Below are 27,541 nucleotides of genomic sequence, written 5' to 3' on the forward strand. Positions count from 1 at the left end.
TGAAATACAACCGTTTTATTTGCAAAAGGATACCAGTTAATACACTGAATGAAGCACTGAAACAAGCCACGGTAACATTGCAAAATACCACTAAAAGGGACACTGTAAATTTCAGATAGAGAAAAAAAAGTCATTCATCGGATCAGAAAGGAATACATATGAAAGAACAGGAAGGGAGCGTATTTACATCATGATAAAGCGTCCCGTATTTCTACAAAACAAAGCGTTAGGAGGCCTTCTCATTCAAGACATTAAAAATGTATTACAAATAGTTGTTAAAGAACAAGCCTTTGACACCCATTTTATTCATTGTTTTTTATCAAAAAGACAGTAATCTTAAAAAAAAAGGCACCATTGATGGTGATGAAACACACCGTCCATCTTTAATGGTGGCAGCCGGTTTATTCAAGACAACCAACATTTTGTTTAACGTGACGAGAGATGTGAAAAGCTGTAGAAAGAAAATCCACGAGAGGAAAAAAAACCTGATTAGTATGCAAGGTTTTAAAGAACAGATCATTAGCGAGAAATGACAGGAAGTGATTATTTGTTCTGTACAAAATGGTGGCTAAAGTGAGGCATCCCTGCTGCTGATATTAACAGCTGTTGTGCTGGTGTTACAGCGCTCCCTGCAGGAGAAAAGGTGGATTTAACAGCACCAGGTAGTTTGTTTGTGATGGTTTTGTCCTCAGCATTAAGTGGTGGACATAAAGTTTCCCCAGCAGGCGGATGCTGCGTCACTCCTAAGACAACTTTCAGACTGACAGTTCATCACAACGATAATGTTTTAATTTAGGCTCCTTTCTAAACAAACTGCTGGGTTTACAAAAGGCCATACCTACAGAAAAGAAAAAAAAAAAAAAACCCAAACATATTCAACCATTCTTGAATCCAAATGCATAGTTCTTAATTTAAAAAGATGCTACATGCTGCAGCATTTTTTGTTCAGAAACTGTGGTTACAAGTTGGAAAAGTTGGAAATTTGACGGTGAAATATCTGTTGCTGTAATGCATTAGTGGATCCCTGCTTTGTGCTTCAGAATCATCCCAATTCAGAGACTTCTCAGGCTTGATTCCCTGTTTAAAAATAAAAAAAGAAAGACCCGAGGAAGCTGCCCTCAGATTTTTTTTTTTTTTTTTTAGAAGTTTTTTTTTTTTTTTTAGTCACACGATACAAGTCGTGGCGACAGAAAACTAAACATGGCGATACAAAATTGCACACGTAAGCTTGAAAAATGCGATTAGGAGAAAGAAAAAAAAAAAAAATCCTACACGAGTACCTTCATTATAAATTAATAATTCTTTTTTATAAAAATTTAAAACCCACACATAGATTTAGACAAATGTTATGCTTTCATCCCCCTCCCATATCGCTGAACTATGCAGAGCCATGCAAAAAGAAGAGAAATCCCGCGACTGTTTAGCTCCATAAAACTACGAACTGCCTTCAATGGAGACGATCCCGAGGGGGTTAAATGGACGTCAGCTGGACGACCTCTTCAGCCTTTCGGACAAGAAGTCGTCCAGTCGTCGTCCATTTAACCACGTAGGCTCGTCATGTCCTGGATGATGAATCTGCACCAGTGTATTTCGACGGTTTGAGTCTCGGCGTTGACTTTAAATGCGGCATGCATAAAACGCCGTGTGTGCTTCCTCCGGAATATTTCATAACTACGAGAATGACAAATGTCTCCCATTTCTGTTACTCTTTGTCAAAAAAAAAAAACAGACTTTGGCTTTGAGACTTCTCACCATGGCTTTAGCCCTTCTCACCACGGCTTTGAAACTTCTCTCGACGGTTTTGGCCCTTCTCATCCCGGTTTTGGCCCTTCTCACCATGGTTTTGAAACTTCTCATCTCTACTTTGGCCCTTCTCGCCACGGCTTTGAGACGTCTCACCTCAGGTTATGGTCATTTGCTTAAAAATAAGGAAATATAGAAGGCCACATGGTAGTAAACTGGTAATAAATTACAGCTTCAAGCCTTCTCACCACAGCTGGGAGTGATTTTAGCTTGCCAAGTAAAACCTTCAAACTGAATGTGGGTTGATTTGTTACAAAGGGCCTACTTATTTTGCCTTTGGTTGTTTTTATTTACCGTTAGGTCCACTTTTTTTGTCCTTTTTCTTTCTTTTTTTTTATTAATGACAAAAGTTTTATGACAAGTCATCAACATCATGCACTGTAGTTTGTGAAAACACACACAGAGAGTATGAACCATGTCTATGTAGAGGGTCAAAACAGAAGAAAACATCACCAGAAAGACGTGTAGGATGCCTCGCCTCATCGTTTCCTTCAGTCCGATTGGTCAGTTTGAACTCCATATATTTCCGATACGCGGATTTAAAAGCATCCATGGTTACAAAGGTCAAAAGGGATGAATTTCTTTGAAGGCTGCATCCTACACACTTCTACTGGATAGACTTGATGTGGATTTTTCTTTTATTTTGACCATACCCTGTATCCTGTGGAGTAAATGTTTAACATTGTAGTGACGTTATGGTAGCACAGCAATGGACACTGAGCAGAGAGGGTTGTGGTGGATGGCTATACACAGTATTTACAGCAGGTTAAAAAGACTCAATCTGGCTTCAAAGACTTCCCCTGACAAACCATTACCTTTCACACCTTGGACTACTGGGCGAAAAAGACAGGAGGACGTGGAGAAACATCACAAATATGTTAAGTGATACAAAAGTCGTCTAAAACTGCTCAAAAATATCCATTTGCTGCTTGAAACTAGTGAAAAATTAAATTCGGAGTGCAAAACCTTTCTAAAAAAGGGCCTTTTTTATAATTTTTACACCATAATTTCTGTCAGTGGCCATCCTCCCGCATATAAACGTGAATCTTACTGAGCTGATTGTTAAAGATGTGGTCAAAACAGAATTGGAAAAGCTGTTTGTTGTTCTCAAGCAGCAAATGGTGGCCAAGGCTTTGAGAAAAACAAAAAAAAAAAAAGAGGGAGACACAAAGAGTGGTTCTCCTCGACAGCTGGCACTGTGAGTGAAGGTGGAAAGCAGCGGAGGTATAAAAACTTCTGGTCGTAAAAGAAGGCCGGCTGCAGGAGGGAACGTCTACATGGATTCACCGAGAGAGTCCTCATCTTCCAGAGACAAGGGCAGATCGAGATCCTGGAAAAACAGAAAACAGTAGACGTAGATAAATTTACAGTCAAGAGGAGAAAACGAACAGGTCAGATGGAGAACGAGCAGGGACGGGTACCTTCTGCTTGTTGTTGAGGCCTGGACTGGTAGGGGTGGAGGTGGGGGAATGTTTCATCGGGGTGGAGATCTGGCTGCTGGAGCCGGTCCCGTTGGCTGAGAGCAGGAAGGACGGAGACAAGGAGCGTTTAGCGAGGGAAAAGAAAAGAAGAGGTGAGGAGCATAGATTAGACTGTGTGCAGACTGCTTTGTGCTGCTCAGTAGAAAAGTCAGTCCTGAGCTGCGGCCTCTCTTGGCTGCGGCGTAAAGACGGAGGCTGCTGCGTCTGCGGGTTTGTTAGGTGACATTTTATTCATCCGTTCTGCGTCCTGCCCCGTTGCTAAGCGTTCCCTCTTTGTGTGGAACATTGTGTTTATCTTTAGGCGCAGCGTGAGGTGATGTAGCTGTGCGTGTCAAGTGGTTTAAAGCAGTTTTGTTTATTAGAGATAAAAAAAAAAAGAACTCTTAAGACTATAAACCAGATGGCCAGCATTAAGTTTAAGCCAAACGAGTGTTGAATAAAGCTTCACTGTTACCCTGCTGGCGTCTTTTAAACACTCTGCTAGACGAAAGAAGCAAAACAGGCCGTTTCAACCCACTGAAACGCGCGCAGCTCGCCTAAAAACTGCTAAATCTCAGAGCTTTTGGAGTTCCTTAAACAAAACATTGTTTAGGGAGCAAACACTCTGCTGCAGAGGAACAGAAGTGACGTTTTCTGGACAAAACCAAAGAAAATCCCTGAACTTTTGTCTTTAGATATGAAGATTTGAAAGATTGAACACCTAGGAAACTTACTTCAGTGTGAAGATTTATTAAAAAGCTATTTGAATAACAAAAGGATGGACATTTTATTTTAGTTTTCAGGAGCTGAATAAACCCCTGAATCCCCTTAAATCGATACTGATGAATACAGGTACTTTTCAAATGAAAGCTAATCTTCAGCTTGTTCCACAGATAAGTCGAAACAAACACATGCGATGGGCGTGCCTTTTCTGCACTACAACCCCTCACCTCCTTCCTGACCCCTTGGGGTCCACAGAGCTGCTTAAAGCTCAAACAGGGTCCTCCTCTGCATGTTGGCTGACCATCTGCCGCCCTGAAAACCAGGCGCCCCCCCCCAAATCAGTGATCAGAAAATATTTAAAGATGACCACCGAACCGCTCGTCTTTTGTCGCTCAGGGACGTTACACGCAGACGAGCTGAGGATTTTATTTATTCAACTTTATGTTTTGGTCTTCTGAAGTGGGGTTCTGTGGAAAATGTTACAAGCAAATATCTTACCTGTTGTAGACAACTCGGTTTGGAGAAAAAGAGTTTAATTCTGACAGGACTGACTAAACTTTATTTCTCCAAACTGAGGTTGATTTAAATCTTCATTTGTTAATAGATCTTTGTTTTTTTTGTGTGTATCTGTGCATTCAGTCAGAACTGTTTAACTCAAATAAATAATATCTATAATATCTAGATGCAGAACTGTTTATATTATAAATGTTGGTAAAACCTAAAGCATTATCCAGCAGCTGAGTTCCAACGTCTCTGCTGCCTCGTGGTTCTTATTAAATGTTGAACTGATTGTCTAACAAACAGCCGAGAGATGTTCCTGTGCTCTTTGTTTACATTTCATGATTTATTCATGCTCTCCCTCTCTCTCCTCTTCTAAAAAGGAGCAGCTTTAAGATCAACATATTGAACCGTAGGTTGTTGCTCATAAACAGGAGCTGTGTTTTAACCTGAGCTCATGTTTAGATTGTGCATTCAAATCTGTCAGACATGACGAATAAACTGCAAATGTGTCAAAAAGGAATCGCCTAAGACCATTTCTCATCTTCCAACATACATTATTGATCCACGACCATCCCCCACAGACTGAGGTCAAAGGTGAGTTTCATGTCAGTCATATTTAATGTTGCTTTTTTTGTAGTTGTTGTTGTTCATTTACAACTCCGCAGGCGGTCTGGTTTCGAACAGGGCGTGGTCGGACATTTTAGTTACTTACTCGACTCGGCGGGAGACTTGCTGCGCTTGATCGGGCCGGGACTCTTCACCGAGCCGCGCTGGGCTTTGGCACCCTTCATCAGCCTGCATTCTGTGGACAGAGGAAGTACACAGTCACAACTCTTCTCCACAAACAGAAACGCCAGGCTGCGCTGTTTTTTTTTTTTTTTTTTTGCGTTTTGTTGAGTTCGGATGAAGGTGTCTGATCAAAAAGCAGGCATTGTTTTTTTTTGTTGTTTTTTTCCTGATTGTCAATTCTGGGTCACTGTATTAATCAGAGTAGACAGACTCCAGACATCACTGCTCCTCCCTTCTGCATCTCCCCTTCTGTTTGTACTGTCAGGCTCTCGCTTCCCTCCCCCTCCTCCCTTCCTCCCACCCTTTGATGCTAATTATACTATCTGTCGTCCCTCCGTCTCCTGGGATCGCACAGTATCCATCTTCTCTCTCTCTTTCTGTCTTAACCTTCACACACTGCCACATACAGACGTTAATTCATGTGATAATGTTTTCCAAGTGTGCCAACGCCGGCCCTTTGACGATACTGCAGACTGGCAGGCTGTGTAGTCTGCTCAGAAATAGCCTGGAGTCTGTCAGATTCCTGGAAGGTTTCTGTTAGAGTTATAAACAGAGCTGCAGGTGACCGGAATTTTGCGTTTAACATAAAAGGACAAGTTAGTTTAAAAGAAAAAAAAGGAAAATATCTGTAATATGCATCTTCGTTTTCCAGGTTTTAACCACACGGGACTGACAGGGAAAGCTTTTTCCTCCATCTTTGTGGGGAGGGGTTGGGACTTGTTTGCTTATCCAGATTGATGAGCATTGTAGGTGCACAGCCGACCTAATATAATGTCCACGTGATGCATTTGCAGACCAACCTCCCTCCCCAGCTCCACTGAGGCCGACTGATGCTCGGGACGCTCAGTCATTTCATCTGGCACTGGCCTGCGGTTAGAGACTAAATGAAACAATTTAGCTTGGGTCCACAGGGGAGTGTGCCGAACGAGAAAAAGGGACACAGATCATTATAAAAAGTCAGGGGAAGCTCCGCGGCGAAGAGAGAGGACGGAGGAAACATCCTGGCATCAGATTAAAACGCTGCATGTTTCGAGGAGAGGACGTTATGTGGGGCTGGGTTGATAAAAATAAGCTGTACAGGTCTGCCGGGAGCAGGGAGTCGGTGAGAGGGATTTTTTTTTTTTTTTAACATTTTTTCTGCTTGATATCTCAGCAGTATCAGCACCAGCAGATCAGCTGGCCTAAACCTGTCACCGGACAGATTAATGGCTTTTCCTCTTCAGCCTTTTTCTGTCCCTGCTGCCAGCTGCTGATAACAGACTTCTTTACCTCCATCTCTCACAGCCTCCTTGCCAGCCTCCTGCATGGAAAGGTCATTTTTCCCCTTCTCACCTGGCTTTGTAAGATAATATGCAAACTGTGAGAAAAGCAGTTTTTTTATTTAAACTCAGTTTCAACATTCTGATAGTTCACCGTATGCATTATGGTGAAATTTATACTAACGCCAGCTCCAGGAGTGTTAGGATACTAAGCTGAACTTGTTAAATCGCGTACGATAACATTAACACTCACCGTTCTCGTCCAGTGAGAAGTCATCCTGTGCGTAGCGGAATTTCTCTGGTCCGCACGCAATGAAGACGTCATCTTCGCCGAAGAAATCTTGAAGGCAGGTAACCTTCGGAGAGAGAGCACAAAGGGGTAAAGGTTTCAGATGCTGGATGTAACACATCCAGTGATATAAGACATGTAGCCACACATACAAATGGCACTAAGAGGCAGGATTAATGTGTCTGCTGCAGCGGTATCGCTGCTCGCTCAGCGTGGACGATTTAACCACCAAGCAAATAAACGGAGGGACCACAAGTTGAATCTTGAGAAAAGAGTTCTTCAGGCTACAATGGACACCAGCATCAGCAAGCTAACCCCATGATTACAACAGTCAGGCTACCACCTGCAATATTTAACACTCACCAACTTATATTTGAGCTTTTTTTGGCATCTATTTTAAGACAAATAGTAACAAGTGCACAAAAGAATATCAGAATATCAGAGTGTGTGCACTTAGCAGCAGACCAAGTGAACTGAGGACACTTGAAGTGTTTAATGTTCAGATACAGATTGATTAAAAACAAAGAAGAAACACTTTCACAGGAAGCCTTGTTTACCAAGAGAGAAACCTTGCTTTAAAAAATAAAACCATTTATCCAAATTTTTCTACCAGTTTATTCAAGAACTAATGTTTTTAACAGCTTAAAATATAAAACCTTTGACATTCGTTTACCATTTCAGCCCATAGTCACAAGTATGCTTTTCATTTAACAGCACTAATTTATCCCTCTAATTATAGCCATTAGCATTTTCCCTTATATTCTTTTCATTATAGATACTAGCACTATATATCAAAAATATACTGGCATCACAAAATTAATGTGTGATACTACAAAAAAACTGCAACGACTCCTAAACTATTATATTTCATGTGTCATGCATTCACACTCTGCATGCTAACCACAGACAGTTTATATTATTAGACCTAATATCCCCTCCCTCTCACGCTATTGGGAACTGAAGCCAGAAGGACCTGGTTTACCAAAGCTGCCATGTTGTATTCTTGGAACCAGAGTCTGTGCACTGGCGATGTGGGGCTTATAGTCCCGCCTACTCCCCCTGCTCTATCAGTCATGGTGTTACATGAGCTTCCTTTTTAGGCAAAGAAAAAAATTACATCTAAACGTGTTAGAAACTTGAATATTTGAACATTTAGTGACAAGGTAACACCTACATGAATCAACGCCTTAAAGAAAATACAGTATATGTGGTGTTTTTATTTATTTAATTTTATCAGGAGCAATGTCCTGTTTATTTACCTAAAGGGGGCGGGTCTAAAAACCTGTATTGAGACAAAAAAATGATGACGAAGCCAAGATATGACCATCAACTGGTGGCCTGCAGGGGGCCTTCTGAACTGTGTAATATGTGTGTGTGCGTGTGTGTTTACTGTAACTGTCTCTGAAGCTGTAGACTAATTTTTCTTTGAACCGCTTATTCAATATGTAAGAGTTAACATGGTAACTATCATTACATAAAATATAAAGATATAAATCACTCATAAATATAGCATGATAAAATACTAAACTGCCTTATTAGGTGTAGATTTTTCTTATTAATATCATCATCACCTACATCAAAACTGGCCCACTGAGTGAGTTTTGTTGGTGACAGTTCTGAGAGTGTTGTTAATTAATTACTATCATTGCAAGATTCAACAATAATATCTCCGCTGCATGTTTTTCTGACAATGTAAAGCTCCCAAAAATGTATCCGCAGCCTAACATTTTTCTTACTCGGCACATTTCTTGAATAAACAAAGTATGAGCCAAAAAATGTCTCTACAGAGTTAATAAAACTCCTCCCATTGCGTCTGAGCCGTTTCAGTCCACTATCCAGACTGAGAGTGACTTGGGTCATTCTGGTGCTGTGGTTCCAGAAATGGCTAAAATGTGAATGAACTTCAATTGAATTGACTTGCTGAGACACTTACAACTTCATTTGCACTGACATCATCCTCCTGAGTAACAAATGATTACTCAAAAAAAATTAAATAAAATCACGGTAAACATTTTGTGGGATGTAATTTTGTTCTAATCATTGAAAATCATTCCACGTTTAGAAACTAATAACTAAACATCCATTTGTGTGGAGGAATTTGCAAACTAAAAGCTCGCCCACCGACGCTTCATTTTCAGGCAGGTTGTCGTTGTGATTTAAATGCCTTTAGCTCCTCTTGGCTCGTGTAACAAAACAAACACGCGCACACACAAAAGGCACAAAAAGCCCCAGACAAAGCAGATAATGCTACACCTTTACTGTAATGTCGAAATGACTCGACTTCCTTCCCCTGGATCTATTCACTCAGCAGCTGTCGAAACAATATGGCCTACTTAGTGGACAGATGTCTCTGGGACACACCTCCTCCTCCAGCCTCCATTATAAAACCCGACACGCCTGTTAAAACCATTCAGTCTGAAAGCCACTTTATTCTTTACTGAGCATCTCAAGTCAGATTTCCTGCTTGCCCTTTTATAACCCGTTGAAATTCAGTTTTGTGTCAAGAAGTTACAAACTCGGCACACATATATGGCCTTACTAATGTAACTGAACCCCTCTCGCTGGACTCCGAGAGGTCCGCGGCCTGCGTTTGGATGCGGGCCAAGGGCAGTCGAGATGCATCACGGTCCCCTTTGTGATTCACATCCAAACTATGAGCCGCTGCTGATAATTTGAGAACACTCCACCCCACCAGCTGCCGGGATGAATCTCGATCCTGCTAGACAAGCTAAAAGTGTGCGGGGGTGACTTGCTGGTGTGGCATCCCAACAGCTGTACGCAGACTGTACAACCCCGCGAAACTCCCCCGGATACAAGCCGGGCCGGTCAGATCTCCGCTGAGGTACAGAGATGTTGCTTTGACTCCAGGGATCAAACACTAATTGGTTCTTCCCCACCAAGGCCAATGCTCAGGCTACACACTTGGGTTACTTTGTGTTTTCATTATCAGGAGATTAGATACATGCTACAGCTACAGGGTTTAACTGTTGTGTGCCAACAAGGGAGGCTGGTATTCATGAGAGGGAAGCATTCAAAGACCTTCTTTCCCCGATGAGCTGGAGGAAAGAAGACAGAAATAGGCTGGGATGGCGCGAGGAGGATAAGACGGTCATGTTTAATAGCTTTAAGATCTGATCTGATTAAAAAGGATTGAGTGTTTGTCTCACAGACAACTACCTTAATCTTCATTAACCAAATCTCAGCTCAAAACGTCTCACACAGAAGAGTTTGTCAAATAATCTCTTTAAATCTCACAAATAAGAGAGAATCCTACTGAAACATCACAACAAAGATGGTTTGAACATAAATGAACTGCTGCGTTGCTTTAAATCCAAAGCTTCTCCCAGATAACTAAAAAATAGGAAATTACTTGAAAAGCACTTGTTGTAGTCTGAAGGTTCAACCTAAAAAGGATGAAACATCCTTGAAGGAATGCACATTGCTTGCAGCCTTGGACGGAAAAGTTTTAAACAAAGATCTTGAATGATCTGTTGGCCTTCAGAATATACATGTTAGGGACGACTCAGTTACTACCACACCTAATATTGGCTCAGTACCTGAAAAACTGATGGAGTTGTAGCCATTTTTGGGTTGAATCAGGTGAAGACGTACATGCAATGATTACTTTTGATTTCATTAAAATCTGTCTTATGGTTCATAAGATATTTTGCCTTTAGAGTCAACAGCAACAGATCAGCTGCCAACGTTTCAAGTAAAGAAACTGTTTGCACTCAGGGTACGAGTTGGGGTGACCGTCAGCTACTATTAGTTTCTTTTTAAACCTAAATATGACCAAAAGAAGCCTTTATTAAACAGGCAATGCAGACATTAGGGCCAAGGTACCCATTTGTTATTCAAACACAGGGGTCTGAGGGTTTTAACAGAAAACTGGCTCTGTCCCATCAAGCCCACCCTTAATCTGTGCCTCACCAGCTGTCAGGACCACATGACCCCACAGAAAACTACCATCCCCACCACAGGCTATGATCCAACAACAAGATGTGAATTACTCAGAATTTAACAAACTGAGGCGTTTTATTACAGTAATAGATGATGGTCGCATAAATATCGATCCTGAGTGCTGTGTAATCACGTAGAAACGAGTGGGTCACATATTAGAGCAGTTTCCACTTATAGTTTAGAAATCAAAGCATAAATCTAGAAATTAAGTCCAACAACAGCACAGAAGGACAACAAGTGCATCGTTTTCACCATAAAACAGGAATAAATGATAGAAAATAAGGAGAGCCTAATGGGAAAGCGCATTACCACAACATCTTCAAACAACTTTTGTTTTCTGCAGACAGCTGGCTCGTATTTTAACACATCCTTTTAAATGCACACTGAACATAAACTAATGATGAATTTTATGGGCTGAAAGCCATCTCGTGTCCAAATAGACAGTAATCAATAAAGTAGAACTGAAAAGATTCAATGCTGCAAAAACACTTGATTGATATACTTCTAATGCTTCAATGAGTCAGCAAATGGTTAATCAATTAAATATAATTGATTTATACTTATCTGTTGTGGTCTAGTAGAAACCAAAGAAAGACAGTTCTGCTTCTGCCTTACTATCAATCAAATACTAGGGTAAAAAACAAAAAAGCTACTTTTATGAAAGCTAAGCAACGTTTTATGCATTTCTTCTGATTATTTGCAGGCTACAGGTTGGTAGAAATCTGACATTAAAGCATTTTAAAAAAAACCTGAGTTAAAGCGGGAGGTTCAACTAAAAATGTTGCATTTTGGAGTCTGAGCTGGAAAGAAAAGGTTGAGCAAGAGCCTGTAAAACCCTGCCTTTTGTGCTCCGTATGGGAAAACACCCACACAGACCCAGATCAATATCAGAGAGGGATATTTCTCCAAGATGCGAGCAAAATTACAGTTACAATTTCCCGGACAAAATCATGTGTAAACATGCAGAATAAAAATGTGCTTTTGTCCCCTCTTCAATTACATGCAGAATATCAGAACCAAAGTCAGAACTGGTTCATCATCGCCGCCACCAAAGGCAAAGGTGGAGCAAAAATGCTGCCAGAACGAATCCACCTTAGACAACACAGATGGCTTTACCTCAATGAATGAGCTACAGGTTAAATTTGAGTATCTGAGATTTTTGTGTGTGCGTGTGATTTTTGTATGACCCCTGTTTGACCTCTGAGCAGCAGTATGGTGTATGTGTGTGTGTTACTGTAGGTGTCCCAGAAGCATTTGGAGCACAGATGAGACAATTTGGGAGAGAAATCTGCACCGTCATGGTGAGCAGCTGGTGCCTGATGCTGCTTTTAACTACCCCCTACCACCACCCGACTCCAAAGAGACAGGCTTTCCATCTGGCTGACGGATGTGGCCTTCATCTTAATAATCTGTGCCACCTCCTCCTCTTCTTCCTCCTCCTCCTCCTCGTCCTCTTCCCTGCAGGTCACACTCACTTGTTGATGCGGTTTTCATGCAGCAAATCTGAGCTGATTCAGACACAGACTTCCATGTATCAGTGGATGCTTCATCACACGGACCACACCCCTCTCTGAGCCTGATGATCAGCCTCCTCTTCCTCAGCGACTGTGTCGAGACGTGTGTGTGTGTGTTTGTCCGTGCGTGAGAGAGCGAGTAGGCAGTGGGTTCTTGACAGATAAGGGGGCAGGGCAGGTAAGACTGTGCAAAGAGCCCACTCAGCGTATTACTGCCATTGTCACAAACTGAATCCATCACAGCGAGGCGTATTGCCATGACAACCTCGTCTGCAGCTTGGTGAGGAGCAGGCAGACTGCGAAAGCCCTGATAACAGGGAGAAGCAGGCTTTTCTTGCCTCCTAGCACATGTATTTTAGACATTAAAAAGCCCTGAATGCGTCTCTCATTTTACTGAATAATTTGGAGCCACATTAAATCTGATTTATTTATTTATTTATTTTTTCCTTAAGGCATCAAAGACAACTTCATGCCTGAATGATACCATCCAAATAATCTCTTTTGTGGTTCTGTCCCCAAACTTTTTTTTTTTTTTTTTGTAAAGACTTAAAACTAAAATCTTTTTAGAGTTACGAGGCTCCGAATCTATTGAGGAGCTTTGCTCAATGCAGCAGACTCGGAGCACATCACACAGCTTGGACAAATTTCACAAATGATATTTGGATTAGGCACCTATTAGATGAAAACCCCCCTGTTTAGGTGCTATTCATGAGAACAAGACCTGGGTCTTAAATGCAAAGCGGCGATAAGCTTCCCTGCAGACACCTCCATCAATGAGCAATGAACACAAAATGGCTTCCAGCAATTAGGTAAGTAGCCTTTAGAGGCAGAAAGAGCAGATTTGGCACTTTTTTCATAGACTCTGGGAATAATTACTCCCATCAGAGGAACAAAAAGAGGGTCCTAATTTACTTGTAAGAATGAAAAGCCTGACTCTAGTGGCCCCACCCTTCCCTGATTAAACTGAAAAGCACCGGCATTTGAGAGGAAAATGGAGATGATTTGGATCAGTACACCGGCGGAGAACGGAGGGACGGATAAAAGAGGAGCCACGTACATGATGAGTGGCCATTTTACAAATCCAGATAAGCATTTTCCTGAGCACATTGCTCCGTCTGATAAAAATCGGAGCTTTTAAGACTGTGAAACACACAAGTTGAAGTCTAAAACGCTTTACATTCAGTGAGGGAATTTATCCCAGTAACAAACATGACATGTGATTTTTTTTTTAAAACACCAAAGGCTTGCATTGATAGTAAGCTCTCCCACCCACTACAGGATGTGGTTTCTGACAGACCGGTCCACACCAGCTGGGCTCTCTTTGTGCCTGGGATGTGGTCTCCTAGCAACCGGTAGCAGCAGCAGCGATCGCCGCGGAATGGGGAAGAGGAGGATCTGGAGTCAGGGAGGGGCGAGCTCTGCATCAATTCTGCTTCTCTTCTGTGCCTCCACCACAGACGGAGGCAGCTGCGGCATGCCGCTGCAAACAAAGGCGCCACAATAAACCTGCACCGAATTTCTCACATTTCTGCACGAGACATCAACGGGGAGCGATTATAAAGGAATCTATATCTAATGAGCACGACGACATCCGGATCGATACGCATTGACTCAAGTGATTCACTGTGTGGAATCGCATCATTAACAATGCATGGCATAAAAAAAAGAGAAAATACCACATGACATAAGGTGATTACAATCTGTAAGGAAGGCTTCTTGTAGAAAACTCATTCCAGGCCAGAATGCACCCCTGGGAGAGACCTTTAAAATCAAATTCAGCCCCCATATATCACTTTAAAGTACCCAGGCACATGAGATTATGGCCTTAACATACAAAACTGAGGTTGAAGAAAAGCAGGATCGCACCTAAAGGATCCACTTTTCGTGCCGCAACTCACCACAGGAGATTATGCGAGAAAGCAGATCAAAGACAACACTTGCTCCGGATCAAATGCTAGTTCTGGAGAACATCCAGTTAATCACAGGGGTCACATTTAAAACTGCAGAGACAAAACGCTGAATTCAGTACCTGGATTTAAGTGCAAAATACAATTAATTTCAGTCAAAAATCCCCTTACGCCACAGAAAAAACACCCAGAACTCCATTTTGACCTTGTTCATTCCTGCTCACACCCCTCCACATTCACCGTCTTCAGCACTTTCCAGAGGGACCCTTATCCTTTCCACAGCCTTCCAGCCTGCTTGGTGTTTGCAGTTGTGTTTAAGAGACTAATGCCGTAAAGTGTAAACATTAATAAAACACGTTCGTTTAGCTCAGGAGAAATGCTGGAAAAGCACAATGACAATCCCAAGAGGAGGATGTTTAAGCAAAGTTTAAGCAGACGGTTGGACTGGTTTTATTCAGGCAGTTTGATCAACTTTTCTCACTCTGGTGCCTTTAATTATTCCAGTTAAATACAAAGAGAAGCAACTTAGTCAGCACATGACGTAAAAGGACAAAAAAAGACAGACAACTTCCTGATGCGTTTTGGTTCATAGATTACAAGCAAGGTTGCAAACACAAACAAAGTTTCAGGTTTTTGTTTTTCAGTTTTAGATGGGGACTGTGAAGAGTAACTGATAAAAGATTACTGGATAGAGCAGCTTTAGGATTAAATCTTGATCCATCCGTTTGTTACGTCTCCATACCCATAAAATCCGATCTGTTTGATGGTTAGATGAAGTCTGCAAGCAGGTTCATTTCTACAGGCATCTGCCTGAAAAGTAAAGTAACTGAAAAGCAAAAAGAAGTGGAATTATGTTTGTGTATGAAAAATGGATCTACTCTCTTCAGTGAACAGCTCTTCTTTGATGCAATTCCTGCTGTTAAGCTGCATCGTTTTCTCATTAGAGAGCCTGCTGTTGAAAAGGAGAACTGCAGTAGCACCGGTGCAAACAGGAACAAACCCTCTGAAAGTGTGCTTCATCCATCAACATTAAAAAAAAAAAAGACAGCTGAGGAATCTCCATCTCTTTTCGTTGTTCAAAAGAAATGCCATAATATCTGGTTTACAGGAGCTGCCATGTTGTATTTTTGGAGCCAGAATCTGAAACAGGAGGGATGTGGGGCTGAAAGTCCCGTCTACTCCCCCGACACACTGTCCTGGTGTTTTTAAGCAGCAACTAACTAAATTAATTACAGTTAAAAGTCTTTTAAAATGAAGATTTGGAGCAAGGTACGGCAGCAAGGTAAAAACAGAAAAAATTATATACAAATTAATCAGGCAAATGTGTAATTTATTTACATTGATTTAATACTTATTCTGCAGCCAGCCTACAGGGGGTGCTTGTGCTGTTTTGGCTTCAACTTTAAAGCTATGTTCCTGTGTCTATTAATGTTGACTGTTCATGCAACTTACCATTGTTGCAAACGCAAAAAAGTAGATTTCCAGCTGTCCGTTTTAAAATAAAAGCTAAAAACTGAAGAAAGGGTTAAGTGTAGTGATGTTTAGTGAATGACCAGTTAATGTTGACAGTGGCCACAGCTGATTTGAATCATACAGGCAGTATTGTCCTTTGCTTCTTTCCCGTCATGGCCTTTAATAAAATGCAGTTAAATAAAACTTGTGCCCGCTTCTAGATGGGGTCATCTAGTTGTACCATCACAGTACAAATATCTGCATTGTTGCATTCCTAATAGTTAGATTTGTGTGGGACAATATAACCTTTGTTCTGTGGCTTCTGTTGAAACTGAAAACCATATGTTTGCACTTTAAACAAATAGTCAACTAATGCATCATTTCAAACCAGACAGATTGTCTCGAGGATTGACAAAGCATGAATGGGATCTAGACAAGCTAAAAGAAAAGTAAAACTTTCAATCTGACATAAGTCCAATTTAAACATGTTTCATAGCATACTCATAAGCCAACATGTCTTCAGGCACCCACTTCCTGTTTAGGTTGATGTATCCGTGTCAAAGTTCATTCAGTTTTGTATGTGTGCTCGATCAGCTTGCATCTCAAATAAAGTAACAATGGAAACAATTCGACGAACCACCACAATGCAGGGCTTGGCCTTTTGTACACAGCTGCAATGTAAAGACAGAACGTCCCAGGACTTTTAAACGTTTCGATGATGGACACACAAACCATTGACTTTAAACCAAACTCCACAACAAAAGGCTGGTGAACACAACATTAATGTCCTGAACCACAAGACAGGAGCACACATTACCCGAAACTAGAAGTCAGAATAAAGACGGCTCCCAATGAGAATCGTTGCAAACAAAAGGTCGTTCTTATGGAGCTGCCACATCAGTTGACTGAGGTTAGGAGTCAACATTAGGTAATTTCTTTCCCCTTCATTTCCAGGTGAACCATTTTATCTATTGGTTTTCCTTTTATCTGTATGATACCTGTCTGTGTATGGTTAAATGAAACGGAATGAAAGGCAAACTGTCCTCAATCCTGACCACAAATTTTCCTTTTGTGCAGCTTTGGTTACACGCTCTATAATGCCACCTCTATTCTGCTTATTCCCATGTCAGAGGGCCTTCGCAAATGTTGATCCAACGCCTCCACGGCTCGACACATTTGAATTTTAGAAGGAAACGATTTTCATATTCATATTTTGCTCCAGTGAATTCTGATTTACAATGCAACCCATGATCCCCCCCCCGCCAGGAAAGCTGAGCAACAAGCGGTGGTGGGACTTACCTGCTTGCCATCGAGCGTGTAGATCCTCTTGACAACGCCACTTTCGAGCTTGATGGCCTCCGTGATGTCGGTGAGCACCTGCTCGAAGGAGTGCGCCGTTTTCTTGTTGAGCAGGACGCGGACGGCTTTGCGCGGCTTCACGCCGCTGCGCATCACCGTGACGAGCTTGGGCCGGACAAAGTCTTTGCACTCCCGGGGCTCGCTGGCAGCCTTGGCAGCCAAGGACTGCATGTTCTTCTGGCTGGCTGAGGCCTTCACGTTCACGGACCAGTTGGGATTGACGTTCTTCGTGTAGTCGACCTTCTTGTAAAAGTTCTCTGATGCACAAACGTAGCTTTCCCCTGGGGAGGCAAAGGCAAATCGGGTCAGTGTGTTGAAACTAAATTAGCTATTTGACACCAGGGAGTCTCTGAGAGCCTGTCCATTCAGAAACATTTCATCTTTCAGAAACCATCGGGAATTACACACATCCTAGAATTTAAACAACAAACATTCCTTTTACTTTATTAAAGTCACCTTTTAGATCTACTGTTTTCAGTTTTAGCTGCCCAAGGCTTGAAGTTCACTGAAAGGTTTTGCAAAAAAAAAATTAAGTTTCTGCAAATGTTATCACTTGCTGCCATGAAAGGCAGGCACACATGTAATTGCCTGTCCTTGTGTGTGTGTGTGTTGGGTGTGTGTGTGTGTTGGGTGTGTGTGTGTGTGAGAGTAAGTTTGTAACTACACTATCTTACCAAACACAAAACTGACTATAACGATCAGTTTTACAGATATTGAGCTAATATTTGGTGTGTTAGAAACCAAGAATTTTCTCAAACACATCTTCTTAGCACTAACAGATCATAAAGACATTTCTGATTAAAACTTTGGCATGCACGATGGCAGGTGGTATGCATTCCTTAAAGAGACAACTTGACTTCCACTGGTCAGTCTTGTACTAAGATGGAAGACTCAGAACTGAAACTACTGCCATTTCATTGGTTACATATTTGTCTGAATGGATCATGTACGTGAAAAGTAAAGAAATTGTTTGAATTTTCAAGGTGAAACACGTACCAATGCTAAAATGCTCAATTCATCTCTACCTTTATGGTTCCAGAAAGAAAGAAGCTGGGTTTGTAGTACTGTACTCAGGTGAAGACCTACTGCCATGTCCTCTTTCAATTACTGTCTTTTCGAATGATTTTAACCACAGAAAGCCTCAACTCTGAATCCAGCTTTGTCTCAAATGTCAAATACTTTGTTTAGTCACATAAATCTGATATTAAAGTTTTGTTTACATGTTGACATTTTTGGTGTTTTTGCATCTTTATCTTGATGATGCCTGCCAGTTTGTGGACTTATGAACTTGAATGCAAAGCAATACTGTGCTCCGTCCCGACCACACACTGTACTGTTTTACATACTGTCCTATACAGACTTTATTTTTGCTTATTCGGTTTTAAAGGCCCTTCTCGCTTCTGAACAAATGCGTGCCGGCTTGTGAGTCAGCTTTTTTGTCATATTTAAATTTTAGTAGGCTACAGTTGCTCATATGAATATAGTTTTCCTCCGAATTCACATTTGGGGCTTTACGTTCTTCCTTGTGATTTAAAATTTTTTAAAAAGTGTCATTCCATCCCTGTCACGTACGTCCACTTCAGTTGTTCAAGTGATGAATATGCAGGTTCGAAATGTATGCAGGCTAGGAATAGTTTGTTTTAGTTCCTTTAAGCAAATGAACCATCTGACTAATACTAGATTTATACTAAACTAACAAATCATTATGGTAAAGATGTGAAACAGTCAATGACGCCACTTCAGCAGCTCCAAAAGGCTTCATTTTTACAAGTATGTATCAAAATGTAGAAGAGGTCAATAAAATGCTGTATTTTGCAAAGAAAGTCTTTACTGTTCTTTTTTTATTTGTTCATGAATTAACTCACCAATTAATTCAGCTTTGAAGAGTCTAATGCTGTTGAAAAGATGAAACTTACTTTGAGAGCTGACCTTTTGACATTAGTGCTTTTCCAGTGACAGGAAGTGAAATATAGTTTGAATGAACTATCAAAAGGGTTATTTAAAGGTTTTATGATCCAGGTTTGAACTCACATAACCTTCCAGATCATTTAAGGTTTGTTCATCTCGGACAATAAGATTTAGTAAACTGAACTGTTTAAACTACAAACATTTCAGTGAATTAGACCATGAAACTTAAACACAAAGTCTATCACTTGTATTTTTCTTGGTTTTAAAAAAAGGGAGCCAACTGGAGTAAAAACAGTCCCATCTCATGAGATCACAGTGTGGATATTAGCTCAGTGATTCCTGCCTTTCAGCAAAGACTGACAGTAAAAGCAGACGGCCACAGCGGAGGCAAACCTTCGCATGTCAAACCATAAGTCAGTTTAAAGTAAGCATCCATCAGCTTTATTAGATTTACATAGAAAATATCCAGCATGCAGTCTGCTCTGGGAACGACAGCTTTATTAGAGTGGATGTTGAACGAACATTTTAAGCGTGAAGCTGTCCTTGAAGGATGCATCCCCCCCACACCACCCCTCAGTCTTAAAAGATCTGATCTCTGCTCAGTATGTGTTGGGGATGACTTCCAGCTACACCAATTATGAGCTCAGTACCCGTAAAAGTGACAGAGCTGTAGCCTTTCTCCTGTTTTTTAAGTTCAGCTGGCTGTGGTGGCCATTTAGAATTGCGTTGACCCCAAAGGTTAACCAGTTGTAGATGCATATTCAGTGACTATTATCTGAGAGTTTTATTAAAACTCATCAAGTGGCTCATGAGATATTTTTTTACACACTCTGGTATTTAAATGATCTCCCGCCAAAACATTGGTTTATATACTCCAACGAAACTTTCATACTTTCTTTAGCTGTTTGCTTGTGTTTCTGTTGCTGGTTAGGTTGGTGTAGTTTCTGAGGGAACTTATGAGGACAAAAGGCAGCAGGGAGACAGGAAAAAAAAAAGATTTTTCCAAAACTGGAATCCAGACAGCAACAATTAGCCCAAATGAGGGGAAATTACAACAGAGACAAAAAAGGCACAAAACTGGATTATACTCTGCAGCGGAGATTGAGCAATTAATTATACCCCACAAGAGGAAGAACAATAAAATGACCCCCGCCAGACACACACACACACCTTTCCTATACCGCTCGGGTAACACAGATAATCACCACATTTTAGACCAATTAAGCTGCAAATTTATCTACCAGCTCCACCTTAAATTCTCCCTAAATCCTCTTCTTTTTTAGAAAACATACAAAATAAGGTCTCTACAATTATTCATGAGTTTAAACCGGCCTGTTTAACACAGCATTGTTTAAAGAAACTGCTCGTCTCAGGGTCAGTCAGTCTATCTTCATTTTCGTAATGGAGGCTTTATGTTACTTCTATTTGTTGTTTCTAAAAATATCCTCGTAAACATGGCAGTTTCTATAAAGGTCTTCATCCTCACAGAGACATCAAAAACTGACCCAAAATGCTGTAGTAGCTAAGCCAGGCCTGTATGTGGTGCTGTGACGCTGACACACCAAAAACAGGAAACAAGACCTGGAGCATGTGCTTAAAGGTTGCATGCCGAATGTGAAATATAAAGACAGAAGAAGAGGATGTCCTGAAGTCGTAGGTAAAATTAGAGGTGGAGCTATGACATCATCGTTTTCAAATGGTTGCGTTTTGGCTGTCTACATAAAAACAAGTGTGATTTTTTAAGATTTGGGGCTCCTATAATGCCATTTCCATGTGGACACAAGACTGAAATAATCAACTTTTACATATTCCTTAAAACCGTCCCCGTGTGGACAGCCCCTCAGATGGTAATGGTTTGTAACTTAATCCTGATCCGATGCTGAGGCGCAGAAACTGAGCAATAAATCTACATTAAGGCAGAAGACTTGCTGCAGTGTGATCAGCAGAAAAAACTTTTCTTTTTTAAGAAACAGTTTAATCCACGTGTAAAAAAAAAAACTAACTTCTTTCAGTGGGCTGAGTCATATTTGTTTTGCCTTTGATGAAGTTTACTCCTATGCATTAAAATTGAAACAATTCATGAGAATTATCTATAAATATATGCACACAAACAAAACAGTGCAAGGGAGTAAGCCAAAACTTTGAGATTCAAGAAATTACACTCATGTTTCTTCAGGTGGTATCTCACTGGGCTGCGACTATTGGTGACTAGTTGGAGAATGGTATTTGTTAGGGAGTCTCCAAAATGTTCTGAGTTTCCTCACGTGAGTCACAGATGTCTGAAGTCTTCAAAGAATGTGTGACAAATTTTCTTGTGTGCATGGCGTACAATACAATTTTGCAAGCTGTGCACACAAAAATAGGCTATGATTAAAAAAAAGTAAAAAAAAAGTAAAAAGGCAGCTGTACAACTTACTGGTCGCAAACATTTGAAATCCAGTGAGACTACACTGGAAAGTTTGTCTATTTTCTCACAATTTTGAGTCTCTAATAGTCGCAAAGGTGAGACACAGCACTACCTTAGGTTTGTATAAAAATCTCTAACTCAACAACAGTCGACCCACCAACCGTTGTCCAAATTCAAAGGGAAGGAAAAAGCAACCAAGGGGTAGGTTGCTTCTGTTAACTTCTCTTACCAAAGAGTCTGCGACGGAAAATCTGCCTAATTTCTGAGCTGCCAACTAGTTTCCAACAGCCGGTGAGAAGAAGTCTTTAGAGACTTACTGAAAGGTTAAAAACATTTTCTCTTCCAGATATGACGGCAGCAGTTTTCATGACATGTCACTGCAGAGCTACTTTTTGACCCTTCTGATCTGCTGTAGTAACATGCTGGTGCAACAAGGTGGATGGCTGCATTTTTGGATGCAAAAGCTGGCCCCAAACTTCACACAACAATCCTTTAAAAAGGACTTGTGGGCTCTGCTAGAAGATGCTCACCTTCCTCCAGCTCATCCAAAGTGGAGATCTTGCGCAAGCCATCGATAGTGAAGATGAAGCGCACGCCCTGAGGCAGGTTGATGTGGTCAGAGAGAGAGCGCGTGAGGTCCGCCAGGAGAGCGTCGAAGGTGCGAAACCGGTCGCTGGCCACAGCGTACACGATGCCCTTGAAGTAACGGTCCCCGTTTCGGTAGAAGCGCACCTTCTTGGCTTTCTTCTCGTTGGTGAGCGCCTGCAGGGTGCGCGTGCGGTAGAAGCTGCAGTGGGCGCTGTGGGTGGGGCTGGGAAGTCCGTTCATGCGCCCGCCCCGTGGGGTACGGGTCGACTTGTCTCGCTCATCAAAATGTCCGAAGTCGAGCTCCATGATGACTGGTAAGGACGGTGCTTGAGAATGACGTGATGTGGTGGGGAGCGGTTCTGGAGAGCCTGAGAGAAGGAGGAAGAACGTCAACATGATTCATTTAACAACAGGCATCAAGCAAGTTAGAATTACTCTAAAGAAGATCTTTAAATACAAAGTAGAAGACAATTTATTGTGATTTAAACATTGCTTTCCAAGGTGCTGCGATAAACTCCAATTATTCATCACAGAGATAATTTTGAAGCAACTAACTGTGGAAAGATTATGAACATCATACCAGCTGTAGACAGCTCTGAACAGCCTATATTTGGAAAAGATTATAGATGGATCTATCTACAACAGGTTAGATGTTAATTGTTTATAAATCCTTCTTTCCAGAGAACCTAACATCACAAGGTCTAAAGTATCCCTTTAAGTGAATCTTGAATCAGTTTTAGCACAAATAAAGAGCTGCCAGTGATTTAACTTACAACATTATTTATATTAAAGTGTTCTAGACAAAAATAAACCCTTAAAGTCAGTTTTAGTTGTAAAACTATATCTTATACCCTCTGGAGATCAATTACCTTTTTGCACCAAGATGCTGTAATGTAAAAATACTAAAATCTCAATTTCAAAAAGGTTGACTGAGTGTTACAGATGTAAATAAAGACAAGTTTTTTTTCACAGCAGAATATAAAACAAACATTCTGTATCAGCAATCGCAGCGAGGTCCATCAGAAATGTTGGAATGAGAAATATATAAATGGTAAAAAAAAGTAGTACAAAAAGAAATTAATAAAACCACCTGCCCAGATGGAAGAGCACCATTAGGGCTGAAAATCTCAATAAAGACCTACAGATTTGTTAAACCATGCACTGAAGCCAATAAAAGATGCCGCTTTAAGTGGTCTACTTGACATTTTTTAATCAGCTGAAAATATTTGCTGCATCACGAAGGGGTAAAAACACGATGGACCACCCAGGACTGTTGAGAGAGACAAGAACGGGACGACATTCCTCCCCAAAAGGGTCAAACAAATGTTCTTCTCAGACATTTACAGACTGTTAGAAGAAGAAGTGAGGCTAAACAGAGGAAAACATGATCCTATCACGAGGTTTGAGCTGCTGCATTCAGCGTCTCACTTTGCACATTTAATATGTTTGTTTTATTAAGCATTTAACTCACGTTTTACATAATACTCCAATGTTTTAGAATAGGTGTTAAGCGACATGCTGCAACTACATCAGCTTTGGACTTCATTTTGTAGATTAAAGCTTGTAAAAACAGGATAAAATGCACAAAGATTAGATGTCAACTAAACAAACAACTTGGGGTAATTGAGTTTTCCCAAAGACAAAGCTCTTGAAATAAACCTCATCAGAGAACACAAAGGCTGAAGTTATTTATCAGTGGACACAGACACATAAATGTTGAAATATTAGAATGTCAGATCTGTTTTGGTCAACCCATGTGATGCAGCCATCTCCGCCTCTGTAGTCCCACCTACATACACCTGTTCACAGCTGTTTCACCAGACGATTCTGGAAACAGAAAAACACTCAACCTAAAAAAAAAAAAAAAAAGTTGTTTCATTCATTGAATGAAACCTCAAAGAAGACGGCCGTTCCGGTTTGTGCTAAAATCTGGGGACTCATTAATAGAGTGGCATGACGTCAAGTCGATGCCTAATTCACATTATTACAGGTAGAACAAGCGGTACGCTGAGGGGGATATCGAAGTGAATGGTTTTTTTTAGTTTTTGAGATGAGGTTTAAAAAAAATATGCCCTTTAGCGTTAATCTTGTTTCATTTTGAGAACTAAAGCATCAAGAGACTCAAACAGGCTTTTTTGATAGTGACCTTACTTATCTACAAACCAAAATGGAAGACGGTACATCGCTTATTTTTTAAGTTATCCAGCTCACAAGATTTACACACGTGGCCATCTTGGATTTTGACGTGCCAACCCAATTTTTTTTTTTAAGTAAGCTTACTTATGCCTCGATGCATCGAAACACCAAAATAGAAGTCGGTATGTCGCTTATTTTTTTAGTTATCCACTCACAAGGTCAGGGACAGACAGTATTTCCAAGTCTCCTCTTTGCATTGCAACAAGGGACAACAAAAACTGAAAAATCATATGTTTAGTTACTTTTTCCCTGTTTTAGGGGATGAGCTTTGCTTTAGAAGACAGCATGGTTTCACTGCATCTTATAAAACAAGCATGAAGCATGTCAGGATCAATTTATTTGTACAGATTATGCACTTCTTATGTCCTTTAAAGTTGGAGCTTTCTCACTCTTCTAACATTACGTGTGAACCAGGATTTTTGAAAGTGTAAAATGGGGTCTAAATGGAAACAAGGAGAGTCATTTGTATGATTCCAACCTTCTTATAAAGATTTTTCTCACCTGCTGAAACACTTCTTCTGTGACTTTTTTTTTTTATACTGCAAAATGTTGCAGATTGCAAAAAATAAGTTGACAGACTACTGCAAGACTGAAACAAACTGCAGTTCTTGTGTAATTCGTTGTGTTTAAGTCATTATAAAGTTGCTTTAAAAATATGTAAAAATACAGTGTCTCATTACCCAGACACTGCTGGAATCTCAGGATAGTGTTAAATATTTAAGGAGGACAAAATACTGCATGAGAGGAATTTTCTCCAAACATTCCCTCAATTTATAAAGATTTGCGTTAAGAGTTGGTTCTTCTTTCTTAAGTGCAAATGATGCAACTGTTCAGTCAAAGAACCAATAACCTATCCTATCTGGGGATGAGGAGGATGTTTAATGAAATAAGTGGATGACCTCAGTCTGGTCCCAGGATCACACACGCCTGTGTGATTCGGCAGGATCAAACTGAAACATTTGTGCACACTCAGACATCCACACCCATCCACCACATGAAAGAGGAAGTTAACTGTGCAAAGATTAAAGCTCTGCACCACTGATTCCACCACTTAAGCGTCCTTTAAAAAAACAAACAAACAAAAAAAAAAGAAGAAGAAGAAGAGGGAGCGCCAAAGTCACAAGTGTTTCGATTCAACCATCCAACTGTCGTATCTGTTATGGTCATTAAGAACCTGATGACATGAAGGAAACACCACAGGTTTCTGGTCAAGTTTGAGAGAGCTCGAACCAGTTTTAGAGTCTTTAAGTCACTTTTTCCAACTTGATACTAAAGAACAAACCCAACCATTTTGTTAAAAGTTATTTTCTAAGATTTTTGTGTTATAATGTTTCTCCAAACCTAAGCAACTTTGTGTTTGGATCTGTATTATGTAGACACATTAAAAAAAGGTTGTGCATTGGGTATTTTACTTCTCATTTTATATGACTGAGTTCTATGTTGCATGAAAAAACAAAGTTCATGTTTTGAATTGGAGCTATATATTTTGTTTTAATGTGGCTGATGCTGATTTTCAGAAATCAGGGCAGCTGATGGCTGATATACAAACAACAACTTTTTATTTTATTTTTGGCCAATATATAAATTTCATTAAGAAAATATAACAATGATTTCTTTACTTAAATGTGTATTTAACATCCCTTGGAACAAGAACCAGTACACTTAAAGATAATATGTATAGTAAAGCACCAGTTACAGTAAGCTGGTTGTAGCTGCTGCTGCTTCATTTTCCTATTTAGTACGCACCGGCATGGCTAATTGCATTTTTTTTTTTTAAAGTGCCAATATCAACAGATTAGAACCAATTGAATGATCTCTCTCTACTTTAAATCATGTTGGAACTGTTACTTGGGTGCTATAAAGAAAAACAATTTATTGTTTTTAATTAAATCAAATATTTCCATTTTTCAGCCTGATTAATACAGGATTACATTATTTTGACTATTCTTTAGACAATATATATATATAAAACAATATCTAAGACTCCATTTAGTTTTCTTCTTCTTGTCCTACAGAAACAAACATTGAAGACTAAGCAATAAGGAAAATATCTGCTAAATTGGTGCACCCCTTTTTCCTTTAACTTCTCCATTGATTGGAAGCAAATCTGGTTCTGCTTTTCTAACACATTAAACAAGTAAAAAGCACATTGTCCCATGTCTATAATCCATCATTGTCCCCCTCATTAAATGTTCCAAATAACCCATTTAAATACACAGACGGCCACACTGACACACAGGAGGACAAATGCAGTCACCGCCCACCCATGTGGCTCCACTCATGCTAGAACCTCATGGCTGAGCTGCTGACTGGGGTGTTTTATGACCACAGGGGTGGGACAAGTGAGGAGGGGATGGTCCTCAGCTGACAAAGGCCAGGTTTCAGGCCCATCTGCTGCACTAATAGGCAACGCTAACAGTGACCCTTCCCCAGTGGAGACATCAACTAGGACCGTCCATTGTCTCAAACAGGGAGCCTGGCTTCAGAGTGACATCACCATCACTGCTGCTGCTGCAGCCGGCTCCAGACTCCAATTCAGATTCAGCAAGTGCATCCTCACAGTGGAACATATCAACGGTTTAATTCACGTTAAACCGTTGATATGTTTGAAGCACCCCTTTTTCGTGGCTGATGGACACGCTTATGAAGGCGAGAACGTGCAAATTGACACAAATTTATTCCAGACTGGCCATTAGGCAGCACTGCAGTAACACTGCATGGTGTCATTGATATATTTGGCTGGTTCTGTGTTCCTGTCTGAGCCTCCCACACAACACTTCACTGACCACACACACTCACTCACACACACATACACACTTCTCCTGGCAAACCAGCACATGCTGCCTCTTCAGTAATCGTCATCATTTCTCACATCCAGCCAGGCAAAGACAGATTTAAAAACACATCCATTAAGACTGATTTAAAATAAAAACAAACTTTCTCTTCTTATTTCTGATGACTGAGAGCAGCCACATGGCAGAGAGGAGCAGCAGCATAAATTCAAGTTTTTCTAAGGATGGGAAGAGGGTGGATTGGGTGTGCACACTCAAACCCACTTGCTTCCCAAAAAAAAAAAAAAATCTAACAGAACCAAAATAATTATGAACATTACAAGTCACCCCATCCAAATACTTAAAAAGGACCTCTCAGTTTACCCAGCCCCACTCTAAAACATCATGACATTCAAAAAGTCTAAATATGAGCATAAAACAAAAAGACAGAGTCAGACTCACCTGCGTGTGTGTGCGGGTAGGNGGGGTGGATGTGAGAGAGTGTGTGTATGTGTGTATGTGTGTGTGTGTGTGTGTGAGCCGATGCTGCAGGATAGCTGCACGCCGTCTCTTCCTCTCTCTGCCTTTGTCTGCTTCAGTCTGAGAGCAGAGCCGCTGCCTGCCTGGCTGTCAGGAGCCACTGGGTCCTAAAGAG

At 40.7% G+C, this 27,541-nt stretch overlaps 1 protein-coding gene across 1 annotated transcript; it reads right to left on the bottom strand.

Annotated features, from left to right (window-relative positions):
• LOC108245236 (neuronal migration protein doublecortin) lies at nucleotides 1-27,541 on the bottom strand. Its single transcript, XM_017431977.3, has 7 exons — nucleotides 27,349-27,541; nucleotides 21,862-22,287; nucleotides 16,957-17,297; nucleotides 6,789-6,891; nucleotides 5,200-5,289; nucleotides 3,225-3,319; nucleotides 1-3,133 (listed from the first exon to the last, which is right to left on the bottom strand). Exons 2-7 carry the CDS (start codon nucleotides 22,223-22,225, stop codon nucleotides 3,077-3,079), a joined length of 1,050 nt encoding a protein of 349 aa, XP_017287466.1. The 5' UTR covers nucleotides 22,226-22,287; nucleotides 27,349-27,541; the 3' UTR covers nucleotides 1-3,076.

Source organism: Kryptolebias marmoratus, linkage group LG13 (assembly GCF_001649575.2).
Source record: "Kryptolebias marmoratus isolate JLee-2015 linkage group LG13, ASM164957v2, whole genome shotgun sequence".
Taxonomy (NCBI): domain Eukaryota; kingdom Metazoa; phylum Chordata; class Actinopteri; order Cyprinodontiformes; family Rivulidae; genus Kryptolebias; species Kryptolebias marmoratus.